Genomic DNA, 25322 nt, shown 5'->3' on the forward strand with positions numbered 1-25322 from the left:
CTCTGGCAAGGTTGTCTACTTTCTCTGCAGACTCAGTATCATTTCAGGGTCACAGCAAAAGATGTGCCAGGAACTCTCTGCTTTCAGAACAATAGAGCAGTTATTTCACTCCGGCAAGCAGGAGAAAGAGAGAGTTCCTTTCACTTCCAAGGTCTAAGCACTCCTGCTAATTTCACTCAGAAAGCAACATGCAGGAACGAATCACTGACTGTTGCCAGGCAGAACACTTTCCCTAGCCAACCCACCAGTTGTCAGTTAACCAATCGAAACGAGTCCCTCCAAACCTGGGGCGAAATTCTCCGGAAACGGCGCGATGTCCGCCGACTGGCACCCAAAATGGCGCAAATCAGACGGGCATCACGCCGCCCCAAAGGTGCGGAATGCTCCGCATCTTTGGGGGCCGAGCCCCAACATTAAGGGGCTAGGTCGGCGCCGGACAAATTTCCGCCCCGCCAGCTGGCGGAAAAGGCCTTTGGTGCCCCGCCAGCTGGCGCGGAAATGACATCTCCGGGCGGCGCATGCGCGGGAGAGTCAGTGGCCGCTGACGGCATTCCCGCGCATGCGCATTGAAGGGAGTCTCTTCCGCCTCCGCCATGGTGGAGACCGAAAGAGTGCCCCCACGGCTCAGGCCCGCCCGCGGATCGGTGGGCCCCGCCCACAGAATCGAGCGGGGGGGCCCGCCAACCAGCGCGGCGCGATTCCCGCCCCCGCCGAATATCCGGTGCCGGAGACTTCGGCAACCGGCGGGGGAGGGATTCACGCCAGCCCCCGGCGATTCTCCGACCCGGCGGGGGGTCGGAGAATCTCGCCCCAGGTTCCTAAGATCCACTCAGTGCTGAGCAGTCTGGTTTCTCCTCTCCAAAATACAAAACCTGGGAACAAGGTGTCCTGGAAAGTAGGCTATTTCCTTTGAGTCTTCTGCTCACAGACACATTCCAATTATGGGTCATTGAAGAGTTCAGATAATGAACTGCAGGAGTCCAAAATTAGCAGATTTGTAAGTCAATTAATTCCTAAAATGCCTTGAGTCCATTTATCTTTTTAACAATAATTGGTGACGCCACCTATTTATTCTCTGCTTACGTCCTACACCTTTTGCCAGACACAAGTGTGGGATGTCCCAGATAGTTGATGACTGATCAGACACTGATCCGTATCAGAACAGATAAGTTGTATGTCTAGGTGGGGAAACAAAGAGCCCATAATTACTGGGGATTTTAAAGTTATGCAACTGGAAAATAGCAGTTTAGTGTTTGATTTATAGAGTGATTTACTTCCAAATCATTAGACATGACTTGATGCAGGAGCATTTAGAAGTGGCTATGCTCCCAATCTATACATCTACGTATTGTACGGGTTAGGTTGATTGGTCGTGTTAATTGTCTTTTAGTGTCCAAAAGGTTGGGTTGGGTGGGATTACGGGATGGGGCGGGGGAGTGGGCCTAGGTACAGAGAGGGTCAGTGCAGACTTGATGGGCTGAATGGCCTCCTTCTGCACTGCAAAGATTATTTTATGTTAAAGGTGTTTGTCAACTTCTCTTCCTACTTCTCTACGTGGAAGAGAATCCTTTTGTTGGTGTGGGATTGGTCATCATGTCTTTGCCCGATGTCCTTTCAACCGGAAAAGCAGGAATTGTGATACAAACAATCATTGCAAGAGTTACTACATCTCCCAAACATCAGTTACTTCATTGACATTTGTAAAGTTTTGAGAATACATTTTCATTATTCATCAGGAAGGGATCAACCTTGAATATCAGACCAGATATATTATACTTGTTCTTCTTAGATGAGCATTGTAACTGCGAGGAGGCTGCAGAGATGCTTCAGTGGGATTTGGACAAGCTGAGTGAGTGGGCATATGCGTGGCAGATGCAGTATAAAGTGGATAAATGTGAGGTTATCCTCTTTGGTTGCAGAAATAAGAAGGCAGATTATTATTTGAATGGGTGTAAATTGAGAGAGCTGGATTCTCGGTGAGACCTTGGTGTCCTCGTGCATCAGTCGCTGAAGTATGCGCGCAGGTACAGCAGGCAGTAAAGAAGGCAAATGGTATGTTGGCCTTCATAGCGAGAGGATTTGAGTATAGGAATAGGAATGATTTACTGCAATTTTATAGAGAATTGGTGAGGCCACATCTGGAGTATTGTGTGCAGTTTTGGTGTCCTTATCTGAGGAAGGATATTCTTGCTATAGAGGGAGTGCAGCAAAGGTTTACCAGACAGATTCCTGTGATGGTGGGACTGTCATATGAGAAGAGACTAAATCAATTAGGATTATATTCATTGATGTTTTGAAGAGTGAGACAGGATATCATAGAAACTTGTAAAATTCTAACAGGATTAGACATGGTAGATTCAGGAAGAATGTTCCTGATGTTGGGTGTGTCCAGAACTAGGGGTCATAGTTTGAGGATAAGGGGTAAACCTTTCAGGACTGAGGTGAGGAGAAATTTCTTCACTCAGAGAGTGGTGAATCTGTGGAACTCACTACCACAGAAAGTAGTTGAGGTGAAAACATTGTGTAATTTCATGAAGGAATTAGATATAGCTCTTGGGGATATGGGGGGTATTGAACTTGATGATCAGTCATGATGAGAATGAATGGCGGAGCAGTCTCGAAGGGCCGAATGGCTTTTTTTCTGCTTCTATTATCTATGCATGTTTCTATGTAACCATTTTGGCTTATCCATCTGGGAAGTGCCAGGTCAAAGCCAATAAAATTGACATGTGGTGACCATTTGTCAGCTAGAGAATAACATTCACGATTGATGGAGATATTTTTGACAAGGATTGTGTTGCTAAGGTCTAGGTGCCTTTCATGCTGTCTGATACTTCATAGAAAGCAACTCCAAATACCCACATTGCATCAAAATTTATTTTCGATGGAATCAATTTGACTTTTGCGCAGATTTTACATTGTTGCCAGTTTGACAGATCGCAGAAGCCCAGCTGGAAAACATGAAAGTCTTAAAAACACCACAAAAATGATGAGCTAAAACAGTCGTCCCTTCCCTTTAATTACCAGCTGGTCCGTGGATGTCCCGATGTAAAAGTTAGCCACAGTGCATGAGTCAGCTGGTGTTTTGCCATGCCAGAAGGGCTACTAATTCACTGAAGTGAGGGTTACCATGACAGGATGCAAAGAACCTATTGGCACAAGAGAAAGCTCTCCTCGGCATTGGGTTGAGTTTGGTCATGTAGAGCAGAGAAAGATGCACTTTGTTAACCCCTTGGAAAGATGCAGCAATCCTAGCTTCTGGAGGAAAAACCTTAAATTCTACCACCATGAACAAAAATTTAAATTCCCTAAATTTTCCACACGTTGTTTGCAATGATTAATATAAGGTTGTTGCTGGAACTACTAACTGTATTTCTGGAAGATTTGACTATAAATGACTTTAGTTCAAAGTGTTCAAGAGGCAAATACAATAATTTTTATGAAGTAAGGTTTTGGTAACTGGACCAGTTGGAAGTAAGTGCGTAGGAGTTGAGATGCTATTTGCAATTTAAACTGCCGGAACCTTAATTAATGCTGGCCATCCATGTTGTCTATGCCTCTCTCTCTCCTCATTTGTTTTGGAGGCGATTCTGAGAAAGAGTAAGGTTGGTTTTACAGGCCATCTTTTTAGTCCACAAATCACCTGCACATGTCCAAGATCGACCCTCCATGGGAATACAGTCAGCCAAGCTTTAAGGTGAGTTCTAGGATAGGAATGACTCTCATCAGTAGCTATTGAGCTGACCGTCATCCTCACTCACCACAGTAGATCATTTCTAGCAACAGCAGGGGATACATTTTATATTTCACAATAACCGCAATGATTAAGAATGTGGTGGATGTCTTATTTGTCGCTATTAACTCTTTCTTCTCCATTAAAAACACCATTGTGGTTTTTTGATGCTGAATCCTTCCACAGGGAGTAGCACGAGTGGCAACAGTTAAAGTCCATTCTATTGGTTCACAAGATGTGAGTTTATAATTGTGCAATGATTGTGCTGCTGTGTACAGGGCGATCATAAAGTCACTGTACCAGATATTCATACCTTATTACTCTATGGTTGTGACTATTCTATCAACTAGTCCAGTGGGAACAAGGAATGAACTTGAATTTATAGAGCATCTCTCACAACCTCAGGACATTACACAGGAGGGGCCGGTTTAGCTCAGTTGGCTAGGTGGCAAATGGAGATCAATGCAGAAAAGTGTGAGGTGATTCATTTTGGAAGGAATAACAGGAAGACAGAGTACTGGGCTAATGGTAAGATTCTTGGCAGTGTGGATGAGCAGAGAGATCTCAGTGTCCATGTACATAGATCCCTGAAATTTGCCACCCAGGTTGAGAGGGTTGTTAAGAAGGCGTACGATGTGTTAGCTTTTATTGGTAGAGGGATTGAGTTTCGGAGCCATGAAGTCATGTTGCAGCTGTACAAAACTCTGGTGCGGCTGCATTTGGAGTATTGCGTGCAATTCTGGTCGCCGCATTATAGGAAGGATGTGGAAGCATTGGAAAGGGTGCAGAGGAGATTTACCAGAATGTGGCCTGGTATGGAGGGAAGATCTTATGAGGAAAGGCTGAGGGACTTGAGGCTGTTTTCGTTAGAGAAAAGAAGGTTAAGAGGTGACTTAATTGAGGCATACAAGATGATCAGAGGATTGGATACAGTGGACAGTGAGAGCCTTTTTCATCGGATGGTGATGTCTAGCACGAGGGGACATAGCTTTAAATTGAGGGGGGATAGATATAGGACAGATGTCAGAGGTAGGTTATTTACTCAGAGAGTAGTAAGGGCGTGGAATGCCCTGCCTGCAACAGTAGTGGACTCGCCAACACTAAGGGCATTCAAATGGTCATTGGATAGACATATGGACGATAAGGGAATGGTGTAGATGGGCTTTAGAGTGGTTTCACAGGTCGGCGCAACATCGAGGGCCGAAGGGCCTGTACTGCGCTGCAATGTTCTATGTTCTAAGTTCTAGACAGCTGGTTTGTGATGCAGAGCAAGGCCACCAGCTGAGGTTATTTATGAAGGCCCGCCTTCTCAACCTTGCCCCTCACCTAAGGTATGGTGATCCTCAGGTTAAATCACCACCAGTCAGCTCTCTCCTTCAAAGGGGAAAAGAGCCTATAGTCATCTGGGACTATGGTGAGTTTGCCTTTACACCAATTAATTGTTTCTGACTTGCAATCGCCATTGCAATGTAGAAATGTGACGGCCACTTTAAACACAGCAAAATATCAGAAATATTAATTAGGTAAATTACCAATTAAACTGTTTTAGCGATGTTGGTTAAGAAGTGAATATTGGAGACTTCCGGGTGCGGCTATGCAGAGCTAGGTCGCATATTCGGCAGCTCCTGCTTGGAACGGACTTTTGGGCTCTTTTGCAGGACCCCCACGGCATTTGTTTGACATTTCCCGGTGTGGCAAGAGGACTGCAACATTCCCCTGACAGTGTCCCCCAGAAGTGTTGTGTCTTTTGGCTGCCAGGTCCGGCAGAAGCAGTGGAAGATTTGGCTGCAATCAGGATAAACAGGGCCCCTTCCAGCATGCAAGCGGGGGAAGGGCAAGCTTAAAGATGCAAACTGACCTGAAGACCTTTATCAAAAGTGAATTCTAACAGCAGAGGGAACAACTGTGAAAAGATCTCACCAGGGCCACTGAAGAAGCGGGGACGAGGCTTCCGGTGGCGGCCATGGAGGAGTAGGTCACGCATTCGGCAGCTCCCGTCTGGAACGGACACTGAGACCTTTTTCAGGAGTTTCCACGGACATTTTGGGGCAGATTGGTGAAGAGAACACTGCCAAAAGGATTCCCTCTCGAGACTTTTGGGCTCTTTTCAGGGCCCCCAAGGGCACTTGTCCGACGATTCCCGGTGTGGGAAGGAGTTAATAATAGTTCCCCATCAGTATATGGCTTTAACTAGGAGCGGGGTGACAAAAAAGGTGGTGGTGGACCAGAAGAAGGGAGGGAAGAAGGACAAAATGGCGGCGGGCGGAGACCAGGCAGCGTGGAGGCAGTGGGCGGAGGAGCAACAGGAGGGTATCCAGCGCTGCCTCAGAGAGATTAAAAAGGACCTGCTAGAGCCGATGAAGGCTTCTATTGATAAGCTGCTGGAGACACAGACGGCCCAGGGGGTGGCGATCCGAGAGGCTCAACAAAAGATCTCTGACAATGAGGACGAGATCTTAGCCCTGGTGGTAAAGGTGGAGGTGCATGAGGCGCTCCACAAGAAATGGCAGGAGCGGTTCGAGGAGATGGAGAATCGGTCGAGGCGGAAGAATCTGCGGATTCTGGACCTCCCGGAGGGGCTGGAGGGGCCGGACATGGGGGCCTATGTGGTCACCATGTTAAACTCGCTGATGGGAGCGGGGTCTTTCCAGGGGCCCCTGGAGCTGGAAGGGGCCCATAGAGTGTTGGCGAGGAGGCCCAAGGCTAACAAGCCTCCGCGGGCGGTGCTGGTGCGGTTCCATCGGTTCGTCGATCGGGAGTGTGTGCTCAGGTGGGCCAAGAAGGAGAGGAGCAGCAGGTGGGAGAACGCGGAGGTTCGGATATATCAGGACTGGAGTGCGGAGGTGGCGAAGAGGAGGGCCGGGTACAATCGAGCGAAGGCGGTGCTGCACAGGAAGGGGGTGAAGTTTGGCATGTTGCAGCCGGCGCGATTGTGGGTTACCTACAAGGACCGGCACCATTATTTTGAGTCTCCGGAGGAGGCGTGGGCCTTTGTTCAGGCCGAGAAGCTGGACACAGACTGAGGGTCGGGATGGGCGATTGGGGACAGCGGTGGATATGTTATGCCTATTTTTGGTTCGGGGGGGGGGGGGGTGCCTTTGCATTGTTTTGGGTTTCTTTTTCTCTGTGTTTTTCTCTTTCGGGTTGAGGAGGGTGGATGGGGCGGGTTGGGCACTGTTTTGGTTGGTGGCGGGGCCTGGTAGGTGGAGGGGGCGGGATTTTTTTCCCGCGCCGAAGACTGGGGGGGGGGTGGCGGGACCGGGGCGGGGAAGCGAGGATTGTTTCCCGCGCTTAGAACGGAGGGGGAGAGCCTGTGAATGGGGAGCGGGAGAGGAGGGTGTGCCACACAATGGGAGGAGTCGAAGGGGAGGCGGGAGTGGCCGGGGTCAGCAGGAGTCAGCTGACTTGCGGAAGTGCAATGGAGGGAGTAAACCAGCTAGGATGGGTCCTAGCCGGGGGGGGGGGGGGGGGGGGGGGGGGGGGGAATCGAGTTGCTGCTGCTAAGATCAAGGAGGAGCTGGAGCGAGTGGGGTGGGTCAAGACGGGGGTATGCCGCTGTGGGGAACGGGCCGGGTGTGGGGTGCGGGCGCGTGGCTGGCCGAGGAGGGGTCATGGCTAGTCGGCGGGGGAGGGGGGCGGGTAGCCCCCTAATCCGGCTGATAACCTGGAATGTAAGGGGACTGAATGGGCCGGTTAAGCGGGCCCGCGTGTTCGCGCACCTGAAGGGGCTCAAGGCGGATGTGGTTATGCTCCAGGAGACACACCTGAAGGTGGCAGACCAGGTAAGACTGAGGAAAGGGTGGGCAGGTCAGATGTTTCACTCGGGGCTAGATGCCAAAAATCGAGGGGTGGCGTACTTGGTGGGAAAGAAGGTGTTATTCGAGGCGTCGAGCATTGTGGCAGATAATGGCGGTAGGTACATAATGGTAAGTGGTAAGTTGCAGGGAGAGAGGGTGGTACTGGTCACTGTGTATGCTCCGAACTGGGACGATGCGGGTTTTATGCAGCGTATGTTGGGTCGGATCCCAGACTTGGAAGTGGGGGGCCTGATAATGGGGGGAGACTTTAACACGGTGTTGGATCCTGCACTGGATCGCTCCAGGTCTAGGACGGGTACGAAGCCGGCGGCGGCTAGAGTGTTGAGGGCATTTATGGACCAAATGGGAGGGCTGGACCCTTGGAGATTTGCAAGGCCGGGGGCTAGGGAATTTTCATTCTTCTCACATGTCCATAAGGCTTATTCTCGAATCGACTTTTTCATTTTGAGTAGGGCGCTGATAGCGAGAGTAGAGGATACCGAGTATTCGGCAATAGCCATTTCGGACCACGCCCCGCATTGGGTGGACTTGGAGATGGGGGAGGAGAGGGACCAGCCCCCACTGTGGCGCTTGGAGGTGGGGCTGTTGGCGGACGAGGAGGTGAGCGAACGGGTCCGAGGAAGTATAGAGAGGTACTTGGAGACCAACGACAACGGGGAGGTCCGAGTGGGGATGGTATGGGAGGCACTGAAGGCGGTGGTGAGGGGAGAGCTGATCTCCATCAGGACCCACAAGGAGCGGAGAGAGCGGGGGGAGAGGGAGAGGCTGGTGGGGGAGATGGTGAGGGTAGACAGGAGGTATGCGGAAGAACCTGAGGAAGGATTGTTGAGGAAGAGGCGCAGCCTCCAGGCCGAATTCGACCTGGTGACCACCAGGAAGGCGGAGGTGCAGTGGAGGAAGGCCCAGGGGGCGGTCTACGAGTATGGGGAAAAGGCAAGCCGGATGCTGGCGCATCAGCTTCGGAAGCGGGACGCAGCTAGGGAGATCGGGGGAGTTAAGGACAGGGGAGGGAGCGTGGTGCGGAGTGGGTTTGGCATCAATGGGGTCTTCAGGGACTTCTACGAGGAATTGTACCGATCCTAGCCCCCACGGGCGGAGGGAGGGATGGGCCGCTTCCTGGACCAATTGAGGTTTCCAAAGGTGGAAGAGGGACTGGTGGCGGGACTGGGGGCCCCGATTGGGCTGGAGGAGCTGATCAAAGGGATAGGAAGCATGCAGACGGGGAAGGCACCGGGGCCGGACGGTTTCCCGGTCGAGTTCTATAAAAAATATATGATGAGGATGTTCAATGAGGCAAGGGAGAGAGGGGGGCTACCCCCAACGATGTTACATCGCTGATCCTGAAGCGGGACAAGAACCCGGAGCTGTGTGGGTCCGACAGGCCGATATCCTTGTTGAATGTGGATGCCAAACTGCTGGCCAAAATGTTGTCCTCCAGGATTGAGGATTGTGTTCCGGACGTTATTGGGGAGGACAAGATGGGGTTTGGTCAACATAAGAAGGCTATTAAACGTGATCATGATGCCCCGGAAGGTAGGGAGGTGGAGGTAGTGCTCGCAATGGACGGAGAGAAGTGTTGCCTTTTCTTTATACTTTGTCATTTCTGTGGCTCTGTTCCAATTATGGCAATCAGTGAGTTTGCCCTTCTTTCTATGTTATCTATGTCCCAATGCTTAGAGTCACCAGGTATCAAATGATACCACCACAAGTTTCAACCGCTATCGATCAAAGAGCTAAACACCAGTTAGTTAGTTCAAGGTCAAGGGTACTTTATTTACACACAATTAGTCGTGCAACATAAACACTGCTAGTTAACTACACCTATCGACTAAGACAACCTGTACTTAACTTCGGGCACCCGGCTTAGGTCAGAAAGCAGTGGCCACTGTTCAATTCTGGATCTCTCGGGTTTGAAGGAGTAACTGCTGCTCAGCTGGGCTCATCCGTCTTGTTGCGGCGTTGAACATGGACTCGCTTCTGGTGTTGCTGCACTTGGAGATGGCCATGACCGGGGTACCAAGGCCGAGAGAGCAAACATGTGGCGGATTCTTCTTCTTATACTCGGGGGGGGGGGGGGGGGTTGCGCTCTTTTGGGAGGTCCTTTGATTTGGGCCTTACTAATTGGGTGATCCCTGATCACTCCGTTCGATTCCTTAATCAATAAGTGGGCGGGGATCTGGATGGCTGGGCGTGTCCTAAGCGGTCACTGACCCCATTGTTTGCATTTCCCTTTAACAGGGAGTGGCGCCGAAATGTCTGGGACTGTCCCGGTTGCTTGAGTACCAGTCCTTTGTTTTGGTGAAGATGGGCCATCAAATGTTAATCGGCCCCATTAAAATGCTAATTGGACGGAGTTTCAATACTGTCTGGACTTCTTGCTTACGAATATGCATGTCAGGCTCTGAGCCTGCCTGAGTCTTGGCTTGTCCATTTTACCCGCCAGGCTTTGCGAGTTTCACCTAGTTGGAAGTGGCCATCCCAGATGGCTACACTCCGTCCTCTTGATCCTCAGCGCAAAGAGTGAAGGATCACATTACTGGGTCTTCTTTGTTCTCTGAAATGCCGGGTACCCTTAACCAAGGACAGGCTCTACTGTACTTGGTCCTAGGGGCTGGTTTAGCACAGGGCTAAAGAGCTGGCTTTTAAAGCAGACCAAGGCAGGCAAGCTGCACGGTTCAGTTCCCGTACCAGCCTCCCCGAACAGGCGCCGGAATGTGGCGACTAGGGGCTTTTCACAGTAACTTCATTTGAAGCCTACTTGTGACAATAAGCGATTTTCATTTCATTTTCATTTCCAAAAACATTTACCTAATTTTCCCGAAACAACACATATCTAAAAATTTCCAGGGGGCCATTTAACATTCAGTAAAAGGGAACCTCTAACTGTCTCTAACTAGACTACACTAATACTGCTATTTAACAATCAAAGAACTTATCTTACAATACAAAAAAAAATCCGATAGCAGCATCACATTTCTTCCTATCACTAACCTTCACATACAGAGAAGTAACTTAATTAACAAAAACAACAACCGTGGAATTTATTGAGGTGAAAGGTTCAGAAAGAGTGTGGGGTTTGCTGGAGTCCAAAGAAAGGGGCTCTAAATGTGTATACTGGAGGGTAGGAGGCTCTCCTTCTCCATTTTCGCAATCTGTTTGTCTGAATGACACTGTACACTATGGTTATCACTAGTAAGACTTCCACTGTGTAGGACAGTGAATAGCACTTGACGAGGTGGGGGTATCGGTGGCTGTGTGTGTGTGCGGTGTAGTGTCCGGGTTGGGGGTGTTGTGTTGGGTGGTCGTGTTCGGGGCCTGTGTGGTGAGGGCAGTAGAGGTGGGTAACGCACGCAACTGGACCGTTCCAACGACGATCATGATGCCGATCATCAGGGTTGTCTTCATCTTATTCGGGCTTTCCTTCAGCGTCGAGTATCTTTGTATCTTCCTGGGGGAACAAGCATAGTGTCTGTTATAATCGTGTTGTTTAACATCTCGTATGTCTGTCTGTCTCTCCTTAACGTCCATTTCCCATTAGAATCGTCACCATATGTGACTCCCTCATTTTTGTTTAAAAAACTAATTTGCGGAGACAAAACATCCGGGAAAAGAAATTCTGTGTCACAGTGCGAGCACTCTCACAGCCTGTGGTCGATGGGCTGAGTGGGCTCCGTCCTCTGCAAACTTGTTTTTCCAACCAAGTGTTTCTGACATGTAAATAGTATGTGGGGGATAGCAACTGAAGGGTTGCCGGAAAGGGCAAAAGTTGTGGCAAAAAGCATTCTTTAAACCACAGGACTAGAAAAGAACAGCAAAAGAGTTTCGAAAACAAGTATCCAAATGGGTGGTGCGTATGATCCGCGGCAGGGCAAGAATGGGTAGGATCCCCGGGTAGGGCGGTGAACATTGCCGTTGCTCCACTACCCGAGCTTGGCTGACAAAATGTGCAGGGGGTCCCTAAGCAGGGCGGGGATAAGTGCCGTTACTCCACTGCCTGAGTGACCTTCCCAGAGCGGTAAGAATTTATAAATATATGGGCTCTAGCCAAACTTGTTTCTTTAACTGCCATGTGGCGTCAGGAGAGTAGTCATGACTATATCAAGAAAGCATCCATGAGGATGACACACAAAATCGTACAAGAGAGAACGAACAACATTTAAACACAAACTGAACATAAAAGCGGGCAGGTTCCATCGGAGTACAGGACACCGTAAATCTCAATCGGTTCCTGACTCTCATCGTCTGGACACCTCAAGGTTCAATTTCAAAAGATGTTCAAAGGGGTTACCATGGTGGGAGTCAGACTTGGAGTCATCACCATCTCCCGGGTGCCAGACTCGTTCATGGAGTTTGCGTGCTAACGCGGCGTGTGCCGATGTGGGGTCCATTTCATCATTCCTTGTCAGGCGACAGGAATTGTCACGGTGCCAGTGTTTCATGTTCCGGTGGGAGGTTGCAAGGGGGCTGGCGCTATCGCCGGGTGGCGGGTGAGGTTCCGGTGTGAGCAAATAAATCATTTCAAAGGGGCTGAACGTATCGTGGTGGGGTCTCTGGGTCTGTAGTGACTGGGGCCTGGTTCATGGGAGTTTTGTTCGGGTCTCTCAGGGGCTTCAGTTTTCAGTTGTGCTGTTGCTGTCGCTGTCGCTAGCAGCCGAATCAAGCATCAGGGTGAAATTCGATTCTGGGGGCGTGGTCAAGGTCGTGTCTGTGGACGTGCTGCTGCTGCTGGGGGAGGGGGAGCTTGGGTTGTCAGTTGTCGGGTCCTCATTGTCTGCCATCGCCAATGATGCGAGTGGCTGCACTGTGTTCCATAAACCTTAAGCTGATTTACCATCCAGATTTTCCGTTTGGATACGTGATTTTATAAACTGAGGGGCTTACTTTGTCCAAGATTGAACAGGGTCCTGCAAATTTAGGGGAGAGGAATGAGCTGGGGTTGTATAAGGTGATCATTACTTGCTGTCCGACTGTATACTCTGTCAGGTGTACTGTTTTATCAAAGCAGGCCTTACTCTGCTTTTGTTTAGCGCCAAGTCGAACAGCTGCAGTGAGCTGTGCTGCTTTAATATTCCCTACCATGTGCTGGACTGCTTTCTCATGGGTCAGGCCGGTGACTGCGGGGCTGGCCAAATCAAGTACGAATAAGTATTCGTAGGAATCTGTAATTGATGGGATCTTAACCTGTCGAACTACGCTAAGTTTGGGGGAAGCTTAGTTGATGAATCAAAGTCCTGGCGCAATACGACAAGTTGTAAGATTTGTAATATTTCTGGACTATGCCAAGTTGTTCGATTCCTAGTATTATTCGACTGTGTAAAGTTGAATGAATTTATATTATTTCTGCTATTCGGTTACCAGTAGTACTTTGCGAATACTGGGACTCAGCAGAAACTTCAGTTAAAACTTCTCAGGTGCCAAAAATAATTGTTTTATTTGTAGTTGCTTGATTACAATTTGAAAGTCATTTAAAAGGCAATTTGTAGACAATTCAAAGCTTTCAGAGAATTACAGACATTGGGCGAAATTCTCCGGAAACGGCGCGATGTCCGCCGACTGGCGCCCAAAACGGCGCCAATCAGACGGGCATCGCGCCGCCCCAAAGGTGCGGAATGCTCCGCATCTTTGGGGGCCGAGCCCCAACATTGAGGGGCTAGGCCGACGCCGGAGGAATTTCCGCCCCGCCAGCTGGCGGAAACGGCCTTTGTTGCCCCGCCAGCTGGCGCGGAAATGACATCTCGGGGCGGCGCATGCGCGGGAGCGTCAGCAGCCGCTGACAGTTTCCCACGCATGCGCAGTGGAGGGAGTCTCTTCCACCTCTGCCATGGTGTAGACCGTGGCGGAGGTGGAAGGGAAAGAGTGCCCCCACGGCACAGGCCCGCCCGCGGATCGGTGGGCCCCGATCGCGGGCCAGGCCACCGTGGGGGCACCCCCCGGGGTCAGATCACCCCGCGCCCTCCCCAGGACCCCAGAGCCCGCCCACGCCACCTTGTCCCGCCGGTAAGGTAGGTGATTTAATTTACGCCGGCGGGGAACTCGGCCCATCCAGGCCGGAGAAACGAGCGGTGGGGCCCGCCAACCGGCGCGGCGCGATTCCCGCCCCCGCCAAATATCCGGTGCCGGAGACTTCGGCAACCGGCGGGGGCGGGATTCATGCCAGCCCCCGCCGATTCTCCGACCCGGCGGGGGGTCGGAGAATGTCGCCCATTATCTTTTTTGCTTAGGCAGACAGCTCGAAAGTAACTTTTAAAAGGTCAAAGTCTGGCAATGAAACATGAAGAGAGAGAGAGAGCTAATCTTCAGCTAAACTCAAACTCAAAGTCAAAAGTAGACTACATCACTGACACAGACTAACACAAAGACAGACTGACAGAACCCCCAAAAGACATCTCTAAAATGGCGGGCGGAAACTTTTCAGTTATACACTTTCATATCTGTCTTAAGTCATCTCATCACACCCCAATATAATCCTAATTGGTTTGGGTTAGACTCAAACACATTTGATTTGATGGCAAGCCGTCCATCTTCAATGTGCAACATTAGCTTTTCTGCCTTAGCTGTTATCTGCATTGTGAACAATGGTGCCTTCATGTTGCTATGGTATTCAGTCCTTGTCCTTGACAATTAGCACAAGCAGTGTCAAATTGTCTTGCGACTGTGCTGTTTTAATATCACACTGACTTTGAAAATATGCATTTGCCAGAACAACGGACCTCAGTAAAAGTGAATTATGCTGTATAAGTGGGTATTTAAAACTAGGGCTTAATATTTCTGCTTAAACAGCTATCTTTTACCTATACTAGTCGTATTCGAAATACCTGGCTTCTACACCTTCATGGGTCGTCCGGTCATGAGGGTATGGGGGGTATATCATTTTGAGCTCGACATTGTGGTCCTAATAAACATCAGTGCGAATGGGAGCACTGTGTCCCATTTTGTGTTGTGCTGCTGCACCATTTTTCTAAGTGTGGCCTTTGGTGTCCGATTCATGCACTCCACAATGTCGCTGGACTGTGGGTGATAGGCAATGTGGAACTTTTGCTTAATACCAAATATCGTCACCACATTTTTCATGACCCTGCCCGTAAAGTGGGAACCTTGGTCCGACTCAATACTACGGAGGAGTCCCCATCTCATAAAAATTTGCTGTGTTAAGATCTTCGCCATGGCCTTGGCTGTGTTTGTTCTCGAGGGGAACGCTTCGACCCATTTCGTAAATGTGTCTATCACCACTAACACATACTTGCATCCATTTCTGCAGGGGGGGGAGGGGACCAATATAATCCAATTGAAAGTTTGAGGTTTGTCCACAGGCCATTTACAGGGTGGGTGTGTCGTAGCTGGGCTTTTTTTCACGTACCTATCGGGGTTGTTTTGAGCACAAATTAAACAGTTTTCGACGTAATGGGATACGCGGTTTTCAAATCAGGCCACCATCAGAGGGGTTTGAGGTGGGCAAGGGTGGATTCAATCCCTTGGTGTTCATGTCCGTCACGGAACTTACAAATTGTCTCATTCCTGTCCTGGGTGGGGACTACATAAATTCCATCTTTTAAAACGATTCCCTCATGGACCGTCAAAGAATTCCTAAACTTTTCATAGGGGGCTGGGAAGTTTCCTTTTAAAATCTCCTTTAATGCTTCGTCTTCCTTTTGTGCCTGGGTATGTTAGTCTGTGAGACCTGAACTGCGTGTACTAGGGCACTCTCGGGGGGTTGCCAAAAGTGGCCATGTCGTGAGCCTGCCTTCGCTAGGGTGTCAGCTTTCACATTACCGGGTGGGGAGGAACGATGGTGATTTCTTACTTTGACGATGCCATATTTCCTGCCTTTAGCTGTCTGAAGGACACTCCTGGGTAGAGTCCCATCAGATGTCGCCAAAAACTGTTACCTTTTCTTTCTACTTTGTCTTTTCTGTGGCGCTGTTCCAATTATGGCAATCAGTGAGTTTGCCTTTCTTTCTATGTCATCTATGTCCCAATGATTAGAGTCGCCAGGTATTGAATGATACCACCACAAGTTTCAACCGGCTATCGATCAAAGAGCCAAACACCAGTTAATTAGTTCAAGGTCAAGGGTATTTTATTTACACACAATTAGTCATGCAACATAAACACTACTAGTTAACTACACCTATCGACTAAGACAACCTGCACCTAACCTCGGGCACCCGGCTTAGGTCAGAAAACAGTGGCCGCTGTTCAATTCTGGATCTCTAGAGTTCGAAGGAGTAACTGCGGCTCAGGTGGGCTCATCCGTCTGGTAGCGGGCGTTGAACTTGGACCCACTTCAGGGGCGAAATTCTCCCCCAACGGCGGGATGTCCGCCGACTGGCGCCCAAATCGGGCCGGAGAATTGAGCGGGGGGTCCCGCCAACCGGCGCGGCCCGATTCCCGCCCCCGCCCAATCTCCGGTACCGGAGACTTCGGCGGGGGCGGGATTCACGGCGGCCAACGGCCATTCTCCGACCCGACGGGGGGTCGGAGAATGACGCCCCTGGTGTTTCTGCAATTGGCGATGACCGTGACCGGTGTACCAAGGCCAAGAGAGAGCGAACATATGGCGAACGCTTCTTCTTATACTCAGGGGGTTTTCGCGCTCTTTTGGGAGTTCCTTCAATTTGGGCCTTACTAATTGGGTGATCCCTGATCACTCCGTTCAATTCCTTAACCAATAAGTGGGCGGGAATCTGGATGGCTGAGCGTGTCCCAAGCGGTCACTGACTGTTGTTTGCATTTCCCTTTAACAGGGAGTGGCACCGAAATGTCCTGGACTGTCCCGGTTGCTTGAGTACCACTCCTTTGTTGGGAGGAGAGATAGAGGACGGTCTATGGGCGGACGTGTTGCGTAGAGTCAATGCGTCCACAACATGTGCATGGCTCAGCCTGATACAATTCAAGGTCATTCACCGGGCTCACATGACAGTGGCCCGGATGAGCAGGTTCTTTGGGGTAGAAGATAGGTGTGCAAAGTGTGTGGGAGGACCAGCGAACCATGTCCACATGTTCATGACATGCCCAAAGCTCAGAGGATTCTGGCAGGGGTTTGCGGATGTCATGTCCACGGTGTTAAAAACAAGGGTGGCACCGAGTCCAGAGGTGGCAATTTCCGGGGTGTCGGAAGACCCGGGAATCCAGGACTAGAAAGAGGCAGACGTTCTGGCCTTTGCCTCCATGGTAGCCCGGAGACGGACACTATTAGCTTGGAGGGATTCAAAGCCCCCGAAGTCGGAGACCTGGCTATCGGACATGGCTAGCTTTCTCTGTTTGGGGAACTTGAAGTTCGCCTTGAGAGGGTCAATGTTAGGGTTCGCCCGGAGGTGGCAACCATTCATCGACTTCTTCGCGGAAAATTAATCGTCAGCAGAAGGGGGGGGAGAGGGGGGGGTTAGTTTGATTTAGAGTAGGGGGTTAATAAAGGTGGGACCTGTAAGGGAGGGAGGTGGCTTTTGCACTATGTTTATAGATTCAGGGACATTGTTTATTTTGTTGTTGTTGTAATTCCAAAAATATCTCAATAAAATGTTTATTTAAATTTTTTTTTAGCTTTTTGCTTCTTCTCTTGCTATGTTCTCTAAAATAGTCATTTGTGTTTCCTTGGGTGGGATTCTCCAATAATCCCCACGCCCAGGAGAAAACGGACGCGAATCACTTCAGACTTTTTTCTAGAAAGTCCAGAGTGACTCTCTGTTTTTAAGGGGGCTAGCAGGGCTCCGGAGTGCTCCTCGCAGCTCCGACCTCCCATACGGGGCACTGCACTTCCGGCCGCGGGTCCGCACATGCACGCGCCGGCCCACTGCGGCGTCAGCCCCGTGCGACAAGGCGGATCCACAATGTTGGGGCTCGGCCCCCAAAGATGCGGAGCATTCCGCACCTTTGGGCCGGCGCGATGCCCGTCTGATTGGCGCCGTTTTTGGCGCCAGTCGGCGGACATCGCGCCGTTGGGGGAGAATTTCGCCCCATAGCCGGGATTCTCCCCTACCCGGCGGGGCGGGGGGTCCTGACGGGATGGAGTGGCGGGAACCACTCCGGCGTCGGGTCGCCCCAAAGGTGTGGTTTCTCCGCACCTTTAGGGGCCAAGCTCTCACCTTGAGGGGCTAGGCCTGCGCCGGAGAGGTTGGCGCGCCAACGGCCGACGGGAAAGGCCTTTGGCGCCACGCCAGCCGTGGCCGAAGCGACTGCGGCGGCCGGCGGAAGTCCGCGCATGCACGGGAGTGCCAGCGGCTGCTGACGTCATCCCCGCGCATGCGCAAGGGGGGGTGTCACTTCCGCATCGGCCATCGCGGAGGCTATGGCTGAGGCGGAAGGGAAAGAGTGCCCCCACGGCATAGGCTCGCCCGCGGATTGGTGGGCCCGATCGCGGACCAGGCCACCATGGGGGCACCCCCCCGGGGCCAGATTGCCCCGTGCCCCCCCCCCGGACCCCAGAGCCCGCCCGCGCCGCCAGTCCCGCCGGTAAGGGAGATAGTTTGATTCACGGCGGCGGGACTGGCATGACAGCAGCGGGACTTCGGCCCATTGCGGGTCGGAGAATCGCCGGGGGGGGGGGGGCCCGCCGACCAGCGCAGTGCGATTCCCGCCCCCACCGAATATCCGGTGCCGGAGAATTCGGCAGCCGGTGGGGGAGGGGTTCACGCTGCCCCCCGACGATGCTCCGACCCGGTGGGTGGTCGGAGAATCCTGCCCATGCGTGGAGAGAGAAACAGAAGTTAACATTTCATGCCCAATATGATTCTCAGGTCAAATTGGACTCAATATTAACTCTCTCACCCCACCTGCCCACAGACATTGCCGGACGTGCTGAGTTTTCTAGCATTTTCTGATTATCTTTCATATTTCCAGCATGCGCAGTATTTTGCTGTTAGCCTTCTTAAACTATGTTTTTATTAAAAGTATTCCAGCTGTGTGCAATCACCTGAACTTAATGGCAGATGGAAACAGTGTTAATAAATTTATTGGTTGGCTAATTTTGCGGTAGTGAATACAAGCTATGAAAAGTCTGGGAGATTTGGTTATTTGGCTTTCAGATGCTACCATTTTCCTCGTAGGAATTTTTTTTTTGTTCCTTCATTGCTACTTCTTGATTCTCATTTAGTTAATTGGGTATTTGATTAAAACTGAATAGATGAGTGATTATTTGAGCCAGCGGTGATTTATTGCTGTATGGCGCATAGAGAATTACCTTGGAAAGCAAATAATGTGAGTACTTCAATTAGATTCCAGTTTTTAGATTCTAGTTTTTAAAATCTCTTTTTTTTTTAAGGGATCGGTCACTTTTTTAAGGGATCGCTCATTCTATATTTAGATTACCTGACTCTTTAGATTGGATTCCACTCTATATTCCGTCACGAATAACAGTTTTTAAAATTAGTCAGTCTCCAATGGCATTCTACCCATTGAATCAGAGGATAGTTCCTCTCCGCTTTTTGCTCATGTCGCTGTGCACCATTCTTTGTTTCTTCCTGCTTCCAGCTGCTGTGCGAAGAAAAAAACAGCAATGCCCCGCAACCCCTGCTAATCAACTCTTCCTGTTCTGCTTGTGGAAGAGATTCGTCAGTTTTGAGGACTGGATTTTAACAAAGACTTCGGAGCACCGACCGTTGGGTCCAAATGGAAGTCCCAAGCCCACAGTTTCCGGCAATGTACATTCCAGCGCAATGGCGGCACGGCGGTTGGCAATGCTGCCTCACAGCGCCTGGGACTTGGGTTCAATTCCGGCCTCGGGTGACTGTCTGTGTGGAGTTTCTCCGTGGCTGCGTGGGTTTCCTCCGGGTGCTCCGGTTTCCTCCCACAGTCCAAAGATGTGCAGATTGACCATGCTAAATTGCTCTTTAGTGTCCAGGTTAGGTGGGGTTACGGGGAGAGGGAGGGGAGTGGGCCTAGGCAGGGTGCTCTTTCAGAGGGTCGATGCAGACTCGATGGGCTGAATGGCCTCTTTCTGCACTGTAGGGATTCTCTGTTCCCTGAGATTGGCCCTGGTCCCCACTTTGAAGCACAAAGCCACTGACTCCGATTATCCTGCTGCAGGGAGGCTGCTCCATAGAGATGGTGGCCTCAGTCGCCTGGATCTAATTGGGGTCGTGATCATCTCAATTGTTGCTTTCCAAGTGCAACCTGTCCTACTTCCCACCACCACATGGAAATGCCCCCTGCTCGTAAATGTGCAAGGGGTATTTCCGGCATGGTCATTCCCTATTTTCCTGACATTTTGCGCTTCTGCCTCAGCCGCCATGAGGCTGCACAAACTATATGTACAGGGTTCTCTCGTCCACTTCCCCCATTGCCTCTGCAATGTGTGGGATGCTGGTACCTCCATCCCAACTCAGCCTGCCATTAAGTTGGTGGATGAATGTCAACTGTTCCGCCACTGAAACAAGGTCGACATTCCTTCAAAAGATGGACGACACCTTTTTTTTATGTGCACAGAATACTTGTTACTTTCAGCCATTGGTTCATTTGACAACTATTAGAGATCCTGAGATGATTGTTGGGGTCAGTGTTGGAGGCTTTCAACAGCTCAAGTCCCATTACACTGCACATTCGCCAATGTGGAATTCGCAATTCGTGGGCGCAAAAGATATCAGTGAATAAATGTTAAAGATGTTACGATGTGAACAAAACTATTTTTCAATATTTGTTTTAGACACTTGAAATTTTAGTTACTGAGTGAGAAGGTGGCAACAAGAAAAATTTCCAGGAAGTACCTTGAGCAGTTTGAATGGAAAAGATAGATTGAGTACTTTAAATGGACAAATCGTCCGAGGAGCATCAGCATCTGATTGCGACTCTGCTGCTATTTCTTTAACCACAAGGTGGAGCACCAAACTTCTAGCCTGGGCTTCTGAACCAGGCTTCGCCAGAAATGCAGAGTATCTGTTCTGGGAGTCCTTCCTCAACAGTGCAGGATCACCGGGAAAAAGCCAAGCCACACTCCCTTTTTTATAGAAATAGCTTCTATATTCTGATAAATCTCAATTCACTAACATGGTGAAACACTGGGACATTTGAATAACTTTCCTGACGAACTATCCAATGAAGTGAGTCAGAACAGTCTGAAGTTTCTGATTCTAACTCAGTTGGAGACACCTTCATGGGGCTCCAGATGCAGGATAATTGCCCCTTGGAAGTTTAAACGTCCACCACAACTCCCACAGAGCCCTAGGATTGGGACGTTCGAGGATCTAGGAATGTATCCTCCAGGGTACAATCATCTGGAGATGGGAAGATCTGGGATCGTAACAGATCGCCACACTAACCATGAAAGCCCTGTCACAGAACCATTGACAGGTGTAGCTGGGCAACTACAGCCTGAAACTCACTCCAAGATATTTATTATTCTGTATACCTGCCATCTCTGAATCTCTTGATTTGATTCCAGCGTGCAACCCATTCCCAGGCATCCATTATTTTGGACGAAGATTCATCCAGACTCGAAACGTTAGCTCCCTTCTCTCGCCACAGTTGCTGTCAGAACTGCTGAGATTGCCCAGCATTTTCTGTTTTTGCTTCAGATTCCAGCAATTAAAAAAAATGTTTTATTCATTCTTGGGACGTGGGTGTTACTGGCTGGGCCAGCATTTATTGCCTATCCCTAAACGCCCTTGAACTGAGTGGCTTGTTCGGCCATTTCAGTACGGGGGCAATGAAGAGTCAAGTGCATTGCTGTGTGGGTCTGGAGTTACATGTCGCCCAGACCAGGTAAGGACGGCGGATTTCCTTCCCTGAAGGACATTAGTGAAGCAGACGGGTTTTTAGGACAATCGGTAATAGTGCCATGGTCATCATTAGACTTTTAATTCCAGATTTTGTACTGAATTTAAATTTCACTATCTGCCATGGTGGGATTCGGACCCAAGACCCCAGAGCATTATCTGGGATGTCCGGATTACTAGACCAGTGACAATACCACTACGCCACAGCCTTGCCATATTTCATTACATACATTATTATATATTCCTATACATGCTACTTGACTTTTTTTTAAAGCCAGTAGTTGGGTGTAAAAAGCATTCATAATCCTAATTTTATGTTGGCCTTTATATCTCAAAGGGAGCTGGATTACAAAGGGGAGGAAGTTAATGTGTCAGCTTCCCAGAACCTTGGTCAGCTCATTCAGCGCATGAACACTCCCTGCTGGGCACCATCCCTCCGGTTGGAGAAGGTATTAGTTGAGATTCCTGCTCATGATTTTGTGCCAGAACATCCCCGAGTGCAGACATGATCCTGGCATTGGTATAATGCAGACACACCAGAATAATACTGAGGTTAAGTGATGTATAAACTAGGCTTTTATTTTCACATGTGCTGGAGATTGGCGGGGTGGAGAGGGGGAGGGAGGTGATCAGATTGAGGTGTTGAAAACATGAAATGGATCTAATGGAGTAGATACAGAGGAACTCTTACCTCTGTGTGGACATTTGTGAATGCGGGGACAGAATCCAGAACTTCTGGGCAGGCCATTCTGGGACAACCTTTTCACCGCAAACTGGAACTCCCTCCCCACCGCAAAAAATGCTGTGGCAATTGGAGTTATCAAGACTAAGATCAGTAGACCGTTGTTAGATCAAGGTAGAAAGTTTATGGAGCTGAGGCAGATAAATTTAAACTACATCCATATGGTTAGGTTCAACCCTGGGCATTGCATTTGCCAACAGTGAGACTGAAGGACAAAGAATTAGAGATACTCAAATCAATAAAAGTAGCGACGTGGGTTAGCAGAACCATTAAAATGCAAACCAAGCACTGAAGTTAATTTCCAGATGAGTAACATTTCAAAAGCTGAGAAGTTATGTGAAATAGAATTTTAAGTATTGGACAAAATTCTGGTCTCCTTTATTAAAAATGATAAAGATAGTACTGGAAAAGGTGCAAAAACAATTTCTAAGAGTGAAATCAGAATTGAAAGGCTTTAACCTTTCGCAAAGTCTAAGAAGTGACCTGAAGTGACAGTCTTGCCCTCATCAGGACAGTTTGCAAGATTACCAACAGTAAAGGGAACAACAATTTATATCTGCATGAGAAAAGGGTGCTGACTGGTTGCAGAATGGACTCTGATTGACAGAGGTGTTGCCATGGCGAATGCAGCAGGGAACAGTTAGCTGCCAAGCTATTGTTCAAATTAAAACCAGGCAATGCTGTACCAACGAAATGACTATTTAAAAATATCTATTCAGAGAATGATGAGAATCTGGAATTCATTACTGCAAGGAATAACTGAGCTGATTAGTGTAGATGCATTTAAGAGGAAGCAAGAAATGTGGATGAGGGAGAAAAGAATAAAAAGCTTTAGTGATCCAGGGTGAGAGGAGGATTATGTGGAGCATAAATGCTGGGATAGAGTGATTGGGCTGAATGGTCTGTTTCTTTTTATTAATTAATTTACGGGATGTGGGCGTCACTGGCTCGGCCATCATATATTACCATCCCGGGTTGCCCTTGAAAGTGATGAGCTGCCTTCTAGAGCCCATGTGGTGTCGGTACACCCACAATGCTGTTAGGGAGAGAATTCCAGGATTTTGACCCAGTGACAGTGAAGGAATGGCAATCTATTTCCAAGTCAGGATGCTGAGTGACTTGGAGGGGAGCCTCCAGGTGATGGTTTTACCATATGTCTGCTACCCTTGTCCTTCGGGAAGTTTGGAGGTGCTGCCTAAGGAACCTCAGTGAGATGCTGCAGTGCATCTTGTAGATGGTACACACGGCTGTTACTGTGCGTCGGTGTTAGAGGTATTGAATGTTTCTAGACTGTAAATTCTGTGTATTGAGTGCTCTCCATTTGTTTCTCTAACTTCTCTCTATTCTCTCCGCCCAGAATGATTGGAACCAACGAAATCCCTATCATCATCGTCGGCAACAAACGAGACTTGCAGAGAGGCCGTGTCATTCCCAGGCGGAACGTTTCCAACCTTGTGAAAAAGACGTGGAAGTGCGGCTACATCGAGTGTTCGGCCAAGTACAACTGGCATATCCTCATGCTGTTCAATGAACTTCTAAAGACCATCGGGTGCGTGCGCTGCAGGCATGTTCACGCCGCCATACGTTTTCAGGGAGCCCTGCGGCGAAACCGCTGTAGTGTGATGTGACTCAGTTGAGACTTCACAGGCTGTTCAGCGTCTACGAAGGGGCCTGGACAGGTTTAAATATTTACTGAGCGGATTTTACCGCGCATTGTGCAAAATGTGGAGCCGGCCACGTGTACAGCTGGAATTTGGTCAGGGTGTCCGGTTTACGATCATGTTCTTCTAATCACCCCCGATCTGTGCTTCAGCCCTGCAGAACTCTGCACACTTTGTGCTGGGTTATAAAGTTTACCCCCTTTTCCCTTGTCGAATCACCTTTAATTTGTTTGGAATAAGTTTCCTATGAGTTTCTTCAGCAATAATTAATCCAAAGGTCTTCAAAGGAATCATGTTGGGTGATGTTCTGAAGTTACGTTGTGTTCAACTGAGGGCCAGCCAAGGCTTAGTGGGTAGCACACTCGGCCTTGATTCAGAAGGTGACAGGTTCGACTCCTGCACCAGAGGCCTGAGTACATACTAGGCTGATGTTATGGGTGCTTTACTGAGGAAATGCGGTGCTGTCTTTTCAATCAGATACTAAACAGTGCTCTGCCAGCCCTTCTGGTGGATGTAAAAGCTTTGATTTGAAATAGTAGAGTGGAGCTCTTCCCACTACTGTACTGGCCAACATTAATTCCTCAACTAAATCACTCAAATCTGACAATGTTGCTATTTGTGTGACCTTACTGTGGATAAATTGATTCCCACCTTTCCTGTACAGGCCATGCTAAATTGCCTCTTAGTGTCCAAAGGTTAGATGGGGTTACAGGGTTGCAGGGATAGGGTGGGGGATTGGGCCTAGGCAGGGTGCTCTTTTGGAGGGTCAGTGCAGACTCGATGGGCTGAATGGCCTTCTTCTGTACTGTAGTGATTCCATGAGATTTCATGAGAACAGTGTTCTCCATTGGGTGTAAAGCTCTTTGGGTTATCCACTGGTTGTGAAAAATGCATTTTCAGCTTCTAATGAGGGCTTTAGACTCCTTACATAGAATCCTTACAGAGCAGAAGGCGGCCATTTGGCCCATTCAGTCTGCACCGACCCTCCGAAAGAGCGCTCTACCTAACCCCATGACCTTATCCCCATAATCAGTAACCCCACCTAACCTTTTGGACACTAAGAGGCCGTTTTAGCACGGCCAATCCACCCAACCTGCACATCTATGGACTGTGGGAGGTAACCGGAGCACCCGGAGGAAACCCACGCAGCCATGGGGAGAAAGTACAAACTCCACACAGTCACCCAAGGTCAGAATTGAACCTGGGTCCCTGATGCTATGAAGCAGCAGTGCTAACCACTGTGCTACTGTGCCGCCCCATAGTATTGATTCCATAGAATACCTAGAGTGCAGAAGGAGGCCATTCGGCCCATCGAAAGAGTCCATTCGGCCCACCCCTGCATGGAGTCGGCCTAGGTAGGGTGCAGGGGTTAGGAACCACCCTGCCCATAAAAGTGCGAACGTGTCTATCTATCAGCTATTTGATGGTTTATTTTGTTGTCCCAGCTACTGTAGCTGAGGGTTTAGTCCAGTCTAACCCTCAGACATTTGAATTCAAAGCTAACCTAGACTCATAAAGTGTGAACGTCTCTTTCCCACCCTCTGTTAGCCCCACCACTGGGTGGCTATGAGTGGAATAAGAGCAGAAAACACCAGAAATGCTCTCAATAGGTTAGGCCGCATCGGAAAGTGGAAGACATGGTTTGGATCTTTCACCAGAAGC

The 25322-nt window shown here is 49.4% G+C and overlaps 1 protein-coding gene across 1 annotated transcript in view; it reads left to right on the top strand.

Annotated features, from left to right (window-relative positions):
• LOC140386673 (ras-like protein family member 10B) overlaps positions 1-24366 on the top strand; it is a 257826-nt gene extending 233460 nt beyond the window's left edge. The window contains exon 4 of the mRNA XM_072469216.1: positions 23357-24366. Within this exon, the coding sequence (XP_072325317.1) occupies positions 23357-23627 (271 nt within the window). The 3' untranslated portion in view covers positions 23628-24366. The remainder of the gene's footprint in view (positions 1-23356) is intronic.
• The last annotated feature ends 956 nt before the right edge of the window (positions 24367-25322 follow it).

The sequence above is a fragment of the Scyliorhinus torazame genome, chromosome 12 (assembly GCF_047496885.1).
Source record: "Scyliorhinus torazame isolate Kashiwa2021f chromosome 12, sScyTor2.1, whole genome shotgun sequence".
Taxonomy (NCBI): domain Eukaryota; kingdom Metazoa; phylum Chordata; class Chondrichthyes; order Carcharhiniformes; family Scyliorhinidae; genus Scyliorhinus; species Scyliorhinus torazame.